At 37.1% G+C, this 17,138-nt stretch overlaps 1 protein-coding gene across 6 annotated transcripts in view; it reads right to left on the bottom strand.

Moving 5' to 3' along the window:
* Nucleotides 1–17,138, bottom strand: part of LNPK (lunapark, ER junction formation factor) — a 54,785-nt gene that overhangs the window by 15,032 nt on the left and 22,615 nt on the right. For all 6 annotated transcript variants that reach the window (XR_008823516.1, XR_008823517.1, XM_056349201.1 and 3 more), the window contains exons 9-12: nt 11,536–11,754; nt 6,196–6,301; nt 5,448–5,518; nt 4,010–4,171 (exon numbers count right to left, since the gene is read on the bottom strand). Coding sequence is in view for 4 of the 6 variants with exons in the window: in XM_056349201.1 (XP_056205176.1) it covers nt 4,010–4,171; nt 5,448–5,518; nt 6,196–6,301; nt 11,536–11,754 (558 nt within the window). In the remaining 2 variants the exon portion in view is untranslated. The remainder of the gene's footprint in view (nt 1–4,009; nt 4,172–5,447; nt 5,519–6,195; nt 6,302–11,535; nt 11,755–17,138) is intronic.

Raw genomic sequence — 17,138 nt, 5'->3', positions numbered from 1 at the left:
GATGATTAGTATTTAATCCATGATTTAACTGAAGAATGTAGCTACTCATACATGATCTCAACAGCACACAGCCCTACGCTGGCCTGAGGTAAATTTAAGAGCTGTATCAATTCAACTTTAAACCTGCTCCTGGCTACGGCAATTCCTTCCCCACCCACCCCACCCCCAACACTCCTGCTTAGTACTTAAAAAGCATATGTACATCACATTGTAAGTAGTCAGCTACCCCTCTTGCTCCAGAGAATATTTCACTGCATAACCAGTGAAAATTAAGTGATGCAGCATTATGTTTTAAGTAGAAGATATATGTCTTACGCAGCAATTCACAAGAAATGGTATAAAATAACCGCACTAAAATATAGCTGCTTGTACTTTCAAGACCCTTGGGCCAACTTTTCATTATTACTGCAGCTCCCCATCAGGGCAGACTTTCCTACAATGCCACCTGTCTGAAACATCTTTAAGGAACACATGCTTCACAGTAGTCTGTGTTCATGGCTATTATGAAGCCTTTGAAAAAGCCACCCAACAATAGCATTTGATTCCCCCTACCCTTTACATCCTACCAAAAACAGAAGCTATGTTGTTCAGCTAAACTGAACTGTGATAGACTGGAACATAATACATTTTTAAACCAGAAGAACATGCTTCCAAAGTCATTAAACTCAAGGTGACTTGACCCATGTCTTGCTTGAGAAAGCACTGAATTCTAGGCATACTAGCTGCACTAAGGTAAGAGCACAGCAGGCAGAAACTCACATCTTTGAAAAGAAACAATGGCTTACAGAAAATATAGCAGGTTCATGCTGTCCTATGAAAACAAAGCATATTTAGCAAAAAGGCAAGCCAAATCTCTGAAACATAAAATGCCTCCAGTCCCATCTAAAAAAAAAAAAAAAAAAACCACACCACCACAAACAACCACTAAACTCAGACCAGTCTGACAAGAGCAAATACTCAGGCTTATTTCAGTCCTCTGTCCTCAGCCGGTTTTGTTCCTAGATAAAGTTTCTGTGCCATCTATAACATTTGCCCAAAGCCAAGCTCTACTTTTGGTAGGACTCATTAAATAAGTACATGCTTGAAGCACCATTATTTCTCAAGGACAGCATTACTGTGAACCTTTCTGTTGAACAAACCAAGTTTCTCCATCTGCCTTTTAAATGAAAGTCCTTTCAAACACAGTAGCAGTTGCTGTATTCCAAGAATCCTTAAGAGTGACAAAGCATTAAGTCATCACAAAATATCTCATCAAGATGGACAAGGAATTCCATTAAATTCTGGAGACAACACAGAAAGCTGTTTCCATGAAGTGCTGACCACCGTGGTGAAATCTTAGGTTCAAAGACATCTAATAAAGACCTCCAAACATCAGCACCAGACATCTACCACAAGACAATGAAGCAATCTAATTTTGTTTCAACCTTCAAAACATTGCTAAATGCTAAACCTGAATAAAAAAACAGCATAACTGTACCCAATATAGGCAAGGCAAAATTAATCAAGAGGTTAAGAGTGGTTCCTGTCAGCTTTAACATGAATCAAACATTAATACTTTTAACAGAAGTACACAGGAGAACTGACCACCCTTTGATGAAAAATATTCAAGATTGAGCCACTTAAGAAAAAGGTAATAAAAGAACTGAAGTATATTGCTTCATTCTGGTACTACAATTTCCCAAGTTGCTCTGCTGAACAGGGAACATTTGTGCCTGTAATTTGCATCAGATTGACAGTTGATGACTCTGTATTTCCAGAGGATTAAAAAAATTCAAGGTTCAGTGCCAACAGCACTCCCCATAACCATTCTTCAGATCTCTTATCCACAGGAGTTGCATGTAACATGCTTGTCACTGCATGAGCACACAACTTGAAAAAGATTCAGCTTCATGCTCTACTCATTAGTAAAAGTAGCTGACTGGTAAAAAAATATTTATAGCACTTCTGTATCACATTAGCTTGCAGTTTCTTTGAGCTATACAGCTATGGTTTAAATGAGTTACAGGTAAGAGCTGAATGTGTTGTCAACATTGTGATGAAGTTGGTTTCCTGATGTTAGTATTTGTCTACATCTGTAAGTGAAGATATTCTCTATATTCTTGCTATGACATTTCTTATGCCTCTTCTGAAAAATTTCACCTGCTCTTCCTAGCAGGAAGAGGTAACTGGGGAATGAACCCCACAGTTGTTTCTTTTGTTGTTTTTAAATAAAGCAGCACATTAGTAACAGACCACACCAACCAAAACCAAGTAATTTTCACTGTTAAAAATGAATTTGTAAAATCACATTCTCTGCTATAAAACCATCCTATTTTTATCATTAAATACTTGGTAAAATTGTGCTTTCAAGAAAATAAGTTATTTTTCATTCCTACATCTTAAGTGCCTAACGAATTTTCACTCCTACATCTTAAGTGCCTAACAAAAATCTCACACTAATTCTTAAGGTTTTACATTTTTTACAACATCTATAAACTGACTCAGCAGCTCAGACCCATTAAAGGCATAGTTCAATAAACACTTCCTTCAATGATAATACCAGCTTAATTAGCACCCTCCTCTCCCCAAACCTCTAAGAAACTGCAGTTAGAGATAATACTCAGCAGCCCTTGAAGCACACACCTCCCCAGAGCTGAATATCCATGTTTAAGGGCTTCCCCCTTTGATTCACAGAGAGGAAAAAAAGCAGTTTTGAAGACCCCAGCAACCCCTTCCTTTAAGAACCTTCTAACTTTAAAAGTAGCCAAGAAGCTACTAACCTACCCTCCACTCTGCAAAAGGATGATCAGATCATTTGAGGGCAAAGATAACATTTCCATCATCTTAAGCTCATGCATCCGATTTCAGTCTTTCTTTCATGTTAATAATAATAGTTTTAACAAAGTAAGGGCTCCCTATAGCACATTAAAAGAAACCAGCTAAGTTTTCCCTATAATGCACAGGCACCAGACCCCACCCACAGATGGCTACAGTCAGATACGACCTCCCTACCAATCTCACACCAGTAAGTAAAGGCCAATGCCATGTTGTTCTCCCTGTTAAAGATAATCAAGCTGAAACACTCTCTGTGTTACACACTGACAGTTTCCCACAGCTGACATGTTTCTAGCCTGAATCTCAAGGCTGTACACTACTCAATAGTTTTCCCCCATGATCCCTGCTTAAACCAACATAGTCCCATTAAATACTCAATAGCATATCTAACTGGAGATTCTCTGCTTCGAAATTACAGTTTCTGGAGGTTTTTAAAACACTGCATCTTCCTGTTGGCTGTACACCAGATGCCTACTGTATCTGCAGACTATAAAATGTCTCAAAAGGAACTATGTTAAATTCAAATTGACAATTTGTCTTTGAACTCCCTGAAATTAAACAAGGCAGTTTTACTAGATTTTCCTGCCCTGAGGAAAACACCAAAAGGAACAAAGGCAAAAATTCCAACACACCTCAATCAAATGACCTGCTGAACACAGTGAAATTTAACCACTTTGGAACATACTCCCTTCTTAAACAGATAGAAAAGTATGTTACAGAAATAGTTATCAGTAACATTACCATGAAAGGTTTAGTCATGCCATCATTTGCATGAGACATGGTCTAATATGAAGAAATTTTAGGGTACAGGACAGAAGACTGACAGAAGACAATAGTATCAACTACACTAGAAGCAGGGACAAGAACAACTGAAGTAATATTAACTACACCCACTATGAAGTTAGAATTGACTAGACTTTCACAGTTGGAAGGAACTAATGATAACTACAGTCCAACTGCCTGACCAGTTCAGAGCTAACCAAAAATTAAAGCATGTTAATGGCATCATCCACATACCTCCTAAACATTGACAGGCTTGGGGCATCAACCACCTCACTTTGAAGCTTGTTCCAGTGTTTTGAGTTCTTCAGTTGTTCTTACTCTTATCAAAAACCTTGTCCAATAGAACACTACATGATGGGGGGGATTTCATTACACATTAAAAAAGAGCAGACTTCATGAGGTTAGCACATACCTTCTGTCTGTTGAGTCTCCTGGGGCTTTATCTCTCTAGGCTGAGTTTCAGATGGCAGTTCTGTAGATTGCTTTTTTTCAAAACTGAAGTCTGGAAGTCGTGGAGCCTGAGGTCTAGTTTTTCTTGCAGGATTCAGGAAAAAGCAGTAGGCACACCTAAATGCTATACAAAAGCACACTTAATAAGTAGCCTCTCTAATTAATGTCACATTTCATCTTTATTCCTACAGTACATTCTGACTGTCCAAAATACTAAAAACAGATAATTAAATAAGTGACTCTGTACCTGAGAGTACTTCTATCAAATTATGCAAGCTGTTCCATATAGCTCCATTTTTAACTTCAGTATACATTTGCTCCTTAAAAACCTGTTTGCTTGCAGCTCTGCTGCACTTATGAGTACTGCCCACCACTGTGAAAGATTTGACCACAATGAACAAAACAACTCAACACCTCCAGATGTTGCCACACAGTGTTCTTCTATTCTTTCCTAGAAAATAATTAAGCTGGCAGATTATTAGGGGTTTTTTCCCACCCCCTACAGATGCCACTTTCCTCACTCTTTTGAGTAAGGAGATGCTATGGATTCTGCAAGGTATGTCTCACTCTGCTTTTTGAGTAGCATTCTGCTCCAGTGGCGCTTAAGTAAGAAAAGGTAGTTTTGTTCTGGAGATGTACTGGACACCACTTAATAGTTAAATGCATATTTAGCCCCATCAAGACAAAAGGGGAAACAGCAATTTCTTGCACAGTTGAACTGCGAACTTGAGCTAAGATGACATAGAGACTATCTATCTTCGGTTCCACAGGAAACGTTCAGTTTATTCTTACAATGCTGTATACTCACTCAAAATTAAGCAAAACCAAAAGAAATAAAGATTTATCCAAGATTCCCTCATTTCTTAAGCATCAAGCTTAAACTTGTGGTAGAAAGGAGGCAAAATAAAACATCTGCGTTCAATAAAGAGCTGTGTCTGTCTTAAGTTACTGTCAGCCATAAATTCACATATAGCCCCCTAGGGCTTGTTCCCACTCCTTTTCCGATACCTCCCGAAGATCTTCTTGCCAAAGCAAAATTTTGTTTAAGTTCCGGTAAGAGAGGCACACTTTAATGTCAGATAGTTTCTCAGTATAAAACCCTTCTGAGAACCATTCATAGCCAGTAGCAATTCTCAGGGATGTACTGGAGGAGGCTTATTTCTACTGAATAGTTTTCTACACATAAAATCCTTGGCCCGAAGGTTGCAATAAAGTATTTCTCTAAGTCTTGAAGCAAATCTTAAGATACAGAGTAATAAGTTACCATAAAACTGTTCCCATATAAAGTGGCATTTCACAGTGTCTGTTAAGTATTTAACTGCAACCAAAATGAAGTATGATGCATGTTAGTTATAAAACATAAGCCAACTAATAAGAGTCTACCACAGATTAGTTCTTACCTATGTATTCAAACTCCTCCTTCAAAGCCATACCATTGTGCGAAAAACATTGTTGACATATAAGGGCATACCTAGAAAATATGAAGTAATATAATTACATACCTCTACATAATAACACACTGAATGAGATGCATTTTACCTTAGATATTGACCAATAGCTTAGATATTTATTCTTAAAACAATTTCCACAGTCAAATTATGATCCTTTAAAGCAAACTAAACCTGTACGTTAAACAATAGTTTTTAAAGTTGGTTTAAGCACAGTGAAATATTCTTAGCTACAATTTAAATGTCAAAGTTCAACGTATTTTTAATATCAGCATTGTCAGAAAATAACATCCAAATTAAGTTTCTATTTCATTAGAATACAGTCAATGTGAAAAGTGACCATGGTTAACATGGAAACCCTGATACGTTTAGACAGTTCTGAAGGCAACCTGAAAGCATTTATAATGGTAATAAAGCTGAATTGCTAAGATAAATATATTTTTTTTAGTTCAAAATATAATTCACCCACTCAAGCAGATTTTTGTGTCACATTATAATATCATCTAAAGCAGATACTAATTTTGCCAAAATGTTACCATTTTTCCTACAAAAAGATTTCAAGTGGAGCCCTGATAAAGGCCAGTTCATTAGGAAAATTTTGGACAAATTCTTTTGACCTTGACACAGCTGGCTTAAAAAAACAATGTTAAGAAGTTTCCTGTCTCTTAAGTGCTTGGGCGTCTCCTTAACAACATTTTACCTGTTCTGAGGACCATCACCAACCAAATATTCAATAACTCTATCCACAACTCCTCTTTCTCGCGGAAGAATAGGCCTTGCTAAAGGAGGGCCTGGAGGATGGAGACCTAAGACGACACAAATTTAATTTCAACTGTATTAATGTATGTAATATGGTATTTCCCTGTGCATGCTATTATAATAATAACTGCACTTAATACACATGGATATATTACTTAGTCCACTGGGAAAGCTGTGAGATTTTTAAACCCACAATAGTTGAAAGGTCCTCTTCTGCTCCTTTAGTTTATACATTTATTAAATCACTCTACTTTCACACCTTGAATATGTAATTAGATTTATAATTTCTAAAGAACTTAAGGCATTAGTATTTAATAATTACTTACAAACAGATGCTTTTTAAGCAAAGAAAAATTCCTTATTTGAGTTTTCTTCATATACTCTCAACTGCATATTCAACACCAAGTCTACACCAATAAATCTTGTAAAATCAATTACAACAGTAGAACTAAAGAGGTCACCAAAGAAGCACCCACTGATTCCTGTGTAGTTACTGTATCATCATTCCCTCAGTGTGCATTCAGTCTACTCATTAGGCCTGCCTAGCCATTTGGCATTTTGGTAATCCCACGTATAATGGAAAGTTCGATACTTTCAGATTTATGTTTAGTCAAAGAAGCCAGAAAGCCATTATTAAGATACAATTTTTCATCCCATGCGTTTAACAAACTACCATCAAGAACATCCATTGAAAACAGGTAACAGCAACAGTTAGTACTACCTTTTCACCTCTGTTCACACATGGCAGTTAAGAGTAGACCAGTGGCACAAACTTGTTTTAAAACTTTGCGGACAGACATCTGGTCTATTGTACAAGACCACTGCAAGCTGCCCATTTCCATTTATGTAGCTCTGAGTTCTTATGTCTACCCTCCTTTCCAGCCTTAAAACAGAAGATGCTGGGCATAAAGAGCAAAATAACTTGCTAAGAAACTAAGCCTGAATCATTCAGATATGACCACTCAACTAACTAAGCATCTGAAACTTCTTGCCAAGACACATTTTACACAAGTGCAAGAGGTATTAAGTTACAGTACTTTCAAACAGATAGCAGATAGATAGTCTTGAACACAAGATAATTAAGTGGGCAGGAGTGGGGTCACAGAAAATGACATCTGAGTAGGACAATGAACCAGTCCCCTCAGAACTCTAGAACTGGGACAAAATGGTCAGCTTCAAGCCACCTGAAAACAAGATTATGAAATGTGACAGGTAAGACACTGTTTAACCCAACAAAATTACTTGTAATAATGCAAACTCCTATTCAAGCTCAAGTTAAGAAGGTTAGACAGAAAAAATTCAACTAGTATTAGCAGGTTTCATACAGAGATGAGCATATGGTAATCTGAAACCATGCAAGAACTGAGTATATTTAATTTGTAGAAGTAAAATTCTCAAGGTGCAAAACAGTGACCAATGTTTTCTCAGGAAAGAGTTCTATTCTATAGCTCAGGGGTCCTCAAACTTTTTAGACAGGGGACCGGCGCACAGATGAAGTGGTAGGCAGCCATCTGCGGCTGCTTGGTTTCCCCCCCAATACCCGGGGGCGGGGGGGGGTGTCTGTAAACACCGGGAGCCGGATTGAGGACCCTGGGGGGGCCGTATCCAGCCCGCAGGCCGTAGTTTGAGGACCCCTGCTATAGTTATTTTCACCATACCCAGTAAAAACAGCTATATAGAAGGCATGGCTTAAAAGACTGGCTTTTAGTGACCACAGATACAGCCTTTAATTTGCTGTATGCTTCCAGTATTTTCCTTGGGAAAATGTGTTTCACAGAATCCCCCATAATGCCCAATAAACAAGGAGGACACTAAAGGGTAAGGCAAACTAACGCCACTGTCTGAAATGCAAAAATAATTTTTTAGAATATCTAGATAAAAGCACTACCAAGAGAGTAGAGTTTGTTAGCAAGCTGAATTCATTCAGAAGGAATTTAATTGAAAAATACCATGGAAAAAGCAGCACACTTCAAGCTTCTCAGAAGACAAGTTTAGCTTTCCTGCAGCTACTTAGCTGGGGACAGCACCAGGACATGCAGTGATAGCTTCCAACACAACCAATACTCTTTCATAAACATACACACCGAAGGTAACATGTACCTTTTCAGTAGACCAGACACAGGCAAAGACAACACTGCAAGTGGTACTATTTGATAAACAGATCAAAGATGGGCTTTAAGTTCCAATACAGCAGTAAGTGTAACTGCTAGGAGTTACCATCTCAAGCCTTCCACCTTTCAATCTTCACAGACCCGAGCAACAAAGGAAAAAGTAACTTTTAGCAGAATGTGCTATGCTGTGCTAAACCTCAAGCTGAATGCCATGTACAGCTAACCTCCACCCTCTGTAGCAAGTGTCAAAAACATTGTAGGAACCAAAGATTCTCAGCAGTGTCCTAAGTTGTACACAGAATGAGACTAATCTTGCCAGTAAGCTTGCAATACTTCTATCAGCACAGCCTTTTATAACAACTCTCATCAATACTGAATAACTGACCTAAACAGATTGTCCTAATCTTTACAAGCACAATAAAATTTGATCAGAAAATACTGCAATTTACAACTCTTCAACAAGCACAAAACACTGTAACACTCAACACAAATGTTTTTTTTAAAATAACCCTCATTTTCACAAACAAGAGAATTTAATTCAGATCTCAATCAGTGAATGCATTCCCAAGTTACTACGTATTCTGTCAACAGGCAGGAAACCCAGACTGAGAAAACCCTCACAGCAGCAAGGCAGAACAAATTCAGTGCAACATAAATGGGACCTAATGCTTCGATTTATAGACTCCAAAAAAAGCTGTCCAAAGAAGAGTTCAGGCAAAATGCACTTCCTAAAGCTTCACGAGAATTATGAAAAACCCAATACTTCCGTTAAAAAAAATGAATGGACAAGTCCAACACAGATGTGACATCAATATCTCAAGATATAATCTGCAATAAAATTAAAACTCTATAGAATAATTTTGCGAATACATGGTCAAGACTGAAACATACATTAATCCCCATATTCAAAAACAAAATTTCCTTCATCTGTGTATCACAGATACATGAAAAGTTTTCAGAAGTCAATAAACAAGGTAAAAATTAAGTATTTACCCAGAATGAAACGTTGCAACACACTCCAAGAACACCTTTAATTACCTGCCTACTAATAACTCCAACCAACCATCTTAGTTCTCATGCTGTTATGGACACCAGTAATTAATATAAACATCAAAAGCAATCATTGTAGAAAGACTGGTCATTTCTGCAAAGCTTGGCAAACCCTCAAGTACCTGCTGGTTATTAATTTTCAAACATATGGGAGCTCTGTGGTAATACACGTTAAATTGATTCTACTCTACAAAATATAGTATAATGAAAATGAATTATTAATCTTCTCCAAAGTAGAGATAATTAAGGTTATTCATATTTGTTGCAAGCTATGCACAAACTTAGATGCAATGATATCATCTTACAGATATTGAATTCACATACTTTTCACTACAGCTACATGACTGAGATTTTATATGCCTGAAAAGTTTGGTGAAATTCAACAGAAAACAGGGCTTCCACATTAAATGACAATTGCAGTGGCTTCCATTGCTATCTATGACAAAATAATATAACTGGTCAGAATACCAGTTACCAGTAGGAAAAAAAATGCCTAGAAAGCATTATCATGAAAGCTACATTGAGTATTTTAATTAACAGGCTTGGCAACTGTCCTTTCATGGAAGTCCATTAATTCTTTTCCTTCTTCCTCTAAACCATTTCTGCAGTAAAGGCTGAATTTCATCCAGCTAATTCAATATGCCTGAACCTTCCCCTAGGATTAAAACTATCATATAGCTAGTATTATATTATATAGCCAGCTTCTTAAACAAGGAGGAGCGTGTGATTTTAAATTCATTAAAGAATTTTCAGTAAGCAGGTTTCAGTAAACATTGTTTGTAACCAAATGACCAGTTTCCTGGTGCAAGGAGCTTATTTCTAATACCTCAAGATAATCAAAACTTACTGATAATTTGCCTATACAGTTCACTTCAGGGATAAAAACAAATTTAGCAGTTTCATAATACAGGTAAACAACTACTAACAAAGAAAACAAGGCTTAATGGATTCCACAGAGGCACAAGAGATCAAAACTTTTCATGACAAGTTTACTCCACTACACTAGGCCATACAAAGAGGCATTTTAACATTCTGCTGCCCATCACCTTCTGTTAACAGACTGGGTGTCAATATGTACGTAGATTGTATCATGGAAATTAAGCAAAGACACAGAGTTTGTAATACTTCAGTAACTTTAAGTTAAAAATCAGGAACACTGGGTAGCAAAAAATATTCTTGATCACGGTATGAAGAGCAAAGAGCTACTCCACATTACAGTGGTGCTCAGAAGATTCTTGGCAAGTTGCATCCTTTCTATTTTCAAGACAGCACTTCATCTCCTTTCTCACCTTGTGATCCAACCTGCCAAACATCCTGCAACAAATGAAAGGCCCGGCACTAACCCACACACAGCTTCACCATCCATGAGGAGAATAAGAACAATGCTTCCCACCCAATACTCTCAAATTATGCTGTTCCTTCTATTGGAATTTAGTTCATGTTCTATTTAATAAAGTCCATGCCATCTGAACACTAATCCAAAAATCAAAGAAAAAGCATTTTCAGGATATGAAACCAAATTTTAAGGAGTACTCATTTCTACCAGATTTCAACCTGTTGCTAAACTTTTGATTCGTACCAAAATAACAATACAATTTTAGAGAAGAATTCAGCTACAGCTTAGACAACTTTTCTGGTATATTTGGTATTTTACACTGTAATCTATGAGTACAGATTGCATGACTATACCTCCTAGAGTAAAAATTTAAGTAAATGTCAAGATGCATGTTAAAAAAATATGTGCAGGGTTTAGTGAGAAACATGAATGTATTCTGAAAGTGTTCTCCTCTGTACCTGATTTATATAAGTGTAGAGCTCTTCTAAACCAAGAACATAAAAAGGTATGCTATATTGTTGACTACAGAATACTGCAAAGTTTTATTGCCATTTAAACAAAGAAGCCATAACAGTTAAATGAGCTCAGGCAATAGGTTTCAGCATCAAAAGGTGCCAGCTGTAAAGAGTTATGGCTAATTGAATATGGAACTCCTGCTTAATCAGATAACTGCTCTGCTATTTGCAAATGAAATGCCATTTCCGTACTGTCTGAAAATGGCCTATTTTATTGGTAACCAGAGAAAACAATATAAACTCTAAATAACATTAAGTGCTCTGTTTACCCATTCCAGGCACTGGAGTAGCAGGGGATCCAGGGCGTCTTGGTAAAACATTTGACTGCAAGGATGGTACAGCAGTTCTTTCTGGGGGTCCGCTCAGAGCTGACGTGTCTCTTTGCAGAACAGGAGATGCTGGAACCAGTGTTTTTGGAGAGCCTTGTTTGGAAGTTACAGGCAGGGGTGTAGAAGCATTTCTTTGAGCTGTGGTCCTCTGACGAATTTCTGACAAGAACACATGCATACCGAACTTAATATCTAGCATTATAAGCAAGAGATTAGTAAATGTACATTAATATCTTTACTCTGATCAGCAAATTACAGAGTCAAATAAAACCAGAAAGGTCTATAACTAAAGATCACCAGCTACAGGGCTGACTGAATTCGTGTCATTGAAATAAATCCCACACAGAATACTGTATTTTAATAGCAATAACCATTAACTGTTAGATACTTAGGGCAAAACTCTTCTAGAAGAAAATTAACAGATACCTACCTTGCCATTCAGTTCTCCAAGGCAGAATGCTGGAGATATGAACAACTAGATTCAAACCACAATGTACAGGCAGAACTGACCACTGTTTTTACTCTATGGTTTAAACATGCTTCCAAGTATTTAACTTTTCACAGGACCAAAAACTATTCAGTCAACGTATAAAACATCCAGACCAAGCACCCAGTTATTAGAAAATTCTCAGATTGGATAAATAAATTCTAAAGCCAGAAGAAAACATAATGCTTCATTAAGATCACAGTTTCATTCACCTTTTTTCAGCAGTCCTACAATAAGCCATGTGCTTGTGTTGTCGTGAAGCCAAAAATGGGCTCTGCTGGAACATGTCCTTACTTTTACCTCTTCTCACTCTGCTATTAGTTACTATTAAATCACTATTATGAAAGACTTAAGTTTCCTCTGTTGTTCTTACCTGAAGCCAGAGTTCTCCTTAACCAATGGGATTATGATCCCATTAATATATTAAGGTTTGGATATTATATTATTCATACAAACCTCAAGTTCCGGTATATTTATATACACTAGTTTGTTCCCCAAACAAGACAGAAACTGTGCTCATGAACAGCAGACACCGTCATCCATTCCTCATCCCATCTATACCCAACCACCTCTAGGGAGCCTTTGAAATACACGATTTCAAGAAAGGAAATTGAAATGTAACCCTTGCCTTAGGGCTGCAGACATTAACATGGTTACAAAGTGACAGCTTAGTCTCTAAAAGGTACACCCCAACAACGCCTACACCTAAGGCTATAGCAACCTAGAGTTAGAGTCTAGCACCCCTATTAGTTTGAACAAGCTTGCCGGTCTGCCTTCACAACAAATGGAATTTAACATTAGAATTGGACTTTAAATTCATCTCCCTAGGTTTCAAGATTAGAAAGATTTTTCCTGCTGACGTTGTCTCAGGCTGGAAGAGTTTAAATCTTTAGCAGGCAATTTACAGGTCCACTGGCAACCAGCCATGGGGAGATAAGATGGGTGTGTTAAAGTCTGAAGGAATGATCCCTGCACCTGAAAGTACACCACTACTACACTAAGCTTCTGTATGAGCCAGAGAAGGCAGGGAGTGCGCTAATTTGCTTACACTAGCTAAAAACAGAGTTGCTATCACTGGAGTACTTAGTCAAACAAAAGTTCTGTTGGAAAATCATCAACATCTAGTGCCAAGAAATTGCAACATACATAGCTTATGTTCTTGCCTACTTTTATGTACAGATAAATAGGATTAATATACACAAGAAAGAAAAAATGACTCTTTGGTGTCATCAGGTACACCGACTACAACTGCACAGTCTTAGTAAAAATCCACGTAGTTCAGTTTCCTACAGAGCAGAACAAATTACTAGTTCTCCCCCTCATGTGCGTGACCACATTACTTCATACAACTTTATCCTCCTAGTTAGATTACCCAATGACTAAAAAGATTTCGAATTTTAACTTTGTTTTAGCAATTAAACTTCGTCCCCTCACTGTTTAAACTGTCCAGAATCTGGAAACCAGGATAAATTGGTGAGGCAATTGCAGAAGTTCCATTAAACTTTCCTTGATGACTTACTTCTATTTTGAGAATTGTTCCTCTGTTGAAAGTTTTATTTTAGTCAATAATTCATTTATGATGAACTTCACCATTGACATTTCTTTGAAAGCTTTTTCTGACAGACCTTGCAAGTCTAACTACACTAGAGTAATTGCATTATCCCCTCCATGCCATTTGACAGGCATGACTCATCTATAAACAATATATTGACTCTGCCCTATGATCTATTTATCTATATGTTCAAGTTTGTGTAAGTTTTCAGTCTGCTATGTTTCAAAAAAAAAATCAAGCTAAAAGGTATGCAATTTCTCAACTCTTCTAGCTCCACAGATCTTCAAAAAATGAGTGACAAATATGAAGCCTAGACCCACTTGATCCAAGATCATTTTAAATACCTATAAAAAGACATTCTAATCCACTGGTAAGATCTTCTTTTTCATTATAACAGCTACTTTATTATGGTTTTACATATAAAAATGTCAAAGACCATGACTATAATTTTCACATATGGATGTTACTTCTACATTTTGGAGGCTTTCTTCCTATATCATATAGTTTAAGCATGTCAGTTTTGGTTGCTTAACTGCTCTGAGTGTTTCAATAGGTCACCGATACATCCACATGTCTTCTGAGCCCATAATACACTATTCCTAAGCAATTTTCATGCCAGCTGCAAGAGCTTTGCCCCTTTTGCCTGTTCTTTCTGAAAGGTCATTTTTGGCAAGCCTCCTTTAGAAAGTTACTTCCACTTTAACGACTCTTTCCCCATATTTTTGCTCCTACAAAGATGATGAACTCAAGTACTTTACAGTTAGTATTAAGAAGATGTGCTTCAGTAGGTTTTAGTCTCATTACAGAGGTAAGAACGCAAGACTCATTGCTAGGTCCCACAAAATGGTATCAGGTTTTTCACAAGGCTTTCCCCCCACCCTCCACTTAGAAGTTCACTTGACTTTCACTCTATTCTTATTTCATATTTAAGTGAGCTTGCCAAGGCTCTGCTGCTCCCCAAGTAAGAAAAGTTACTAGAAGAATTTACATTATGAGAAGATGAGAAACGCTCTCCTTGCAGAGACCAATAGCCCATCCACCCCAGCGTATCAACTCTTGGAGTGGCTGTAGATGTTAATGTCAACACTCAAAACTCTGATTTCTTTTGCCCACATCTCTGATGCCACCCCCAGATCCATAAACACATAGTCAGGGACATTAGAGAGTACAATCCTGCACAATCATTTTAATATCACATATAGACCCTGTTGCCCATGAACTCCTCTAATTCCTTTTAAACCTGCTATCCACTTCGACAATAACAGCCCTAATATTCTCCTGCAGTAACTGGGTATTATCTACATACTTCTCAAATTGCCTTATGTTGAGATGCAATGTGTTAATAACGAGCCTCTTCCAAAGTTCAGGTTTCCGTAACTTAAGTTCCACAAGTTAACCAAGTAACATGTCTGTCTGATCTCAACAGTAATACACTACTGCTTATGTAGTTTTAATAACATTTTGCAGTTTTCCCAAGTTTTTTCTTCCTTGAATGATTTTTGTGCATCTGCAAACCAACTGTATGAAGACAAAGGACTTAAAATTAGAACTTTTATTCTTCTTTGGACTAGAGTTCAAATTCTGCAGTTACCAGCACTGAACAACACAGATACATAAGCAGACATTACTTAACATGGCCACTACTCACAACTGATGATTCAGTATGATCTCTTAAAGAATATTAAGATATCACCAGTGGCGAGGCAGCTGTATTTTTCATGTTTACAATCAAAACTCTTTTATTTCTCCCTTATTTCAAAACTCCTTGATTTTTGTAGAGAAGAATACATCATTTTTAAAGAGCTAAAAAGCACAAAGCAGGTCAATATATAGTTCACATAACTTGTTGGCTTTAGAGGCAAAGACCAACTGAGAATTTACTTTCTTCCTCCTCATGCCTGTACCCATCCCGCAGCCTGCAACCATCTGTTATTGCAGTATTTTTAATTCAGGTCATAGAGTGATCTCATTTACAATACAGCCCTGCTAACAGTTGTATTAGCACAACAAATGGAGCAGGTATCAACAAAAGGATATTGCTGATAAATATTCCACTGCCAATATATACTTACCCTATTTTTTTCATAGGGTCAAAGTACTATACGCTTATCAACTCTATCCCTCAAAACATTTCTGAGTAGATGAAATTGCACACTTGTTTTTTCAAACTCCTTTCCTTCTGGATTTATAGGTGCTTTCATATTCCAAACTGAAGATTCATTTGAATCATCTGTTAAAACTACAATTATTTAAGAAGCATGTGTCAAAATCACAAAACCTGCAGAGCAAGCTAAATTAAGTATGCAAATTGGGGCACTACCAGTTGTTTTTTCTAAGAACCAACTATTATACAATGCTGAAGAAGTCTTTGTACTAATTAGTATGACGTACAAATTTCCTTTTCAACTGGTAAGCCAAAACCATACCAACTAACCTTTCATCAGCTGCCTCATACGCAACACTGTCCAATCTGATTACACATTGGTCATTATTTACCCTCTCTTCAAAAAGGGTCAATTACAGAGCTCAAGATAATGAGTTCTGCTGCCTGGCTAGTTTGCATCCAAAGTGAGCAAAGGGAAGATCAAGGAAGCTTTAATATTAACTTGTTTTAATATTAACTTGTTCACAGATATTTTATCATTCCAAATCACTGTAACTCTACCACATACACCAAATTACACCACAACCACATTAAGGTGTCATCTAGTTACAATAAGTTATATACTGCACAGAACAGAAGCTAGTATTTGGTTTGGGCAGATATTAGCAATAAGCTAGTAGATTTTTAATAGCGAAAAACTGAAATTATTACCGCATGTACCAAGAACAGGTTATTTAAAAAATAAGTCTCCACAATTTCACAAGCTAAAGGCAAACAGAGTGTCCCTCCTGAACCATACTGCGTCTACAAAATATAATAGTTTGCATATCCACTTTCACATGGATAAAAATCACCACTAATTCCAAGTTCAATGTTGGAATTCTAATTCAAAAATTGGAAAAATGAGAGGAAAGGAAGTTTTGCTGTATATGAACAAAATTATATAGAATCATAGAATCATTTAGGTTGGAAAAGATCCTTAAGATCATTGAATCCAACTAAGCTGTGATAGCTTACAAAATTTATTTTCCAAAATCCTTTCCAAAGCTAAATTGCACTTTTATTCAGGATAAAGTAAATTGCTTACTTTAATGTGGATGCACCCAAAGAAGCTGAATGATGTTTGAATCAGAGGTGTACTTTACATTCTCTCGGTTGTGTCCTCACTTAAGAGGTCTCTGGTTTACACCACAACATCTCAGAGAACAGCACTTACATTCTTCTCAAATGAAACTAAACATGGAACCAGTTTACAGCTAGCCCTAAGTAAAATCCCCTAAACACATACAGTGTAGGCAAATGCCTCAGCAACAACTCTTTCACTGTACAGATCTACTCCTATTATACCACTTATTAATACAGACCACAGCCTATAGCGGCTGGCTCTCAGAAATACTTCT

The sequence above is a fragment of the Falco biarmicus genome, chromosome 8 (assembly GCF_023638135.1).
Source record: "Falco biarmicus isolate bFalBia1 chromosome 8, bFalBia1.pri, whole genome shotgun sequence".
Lineage (NCBI taxonomy): Eukaryota > Metazoa > Chordata > Aves > Falconiformes > Falconidae > Falco > Falco biarmicus.
This window is presented reverse-complemented; position numbering and strand designations above follow the sequence as displayed.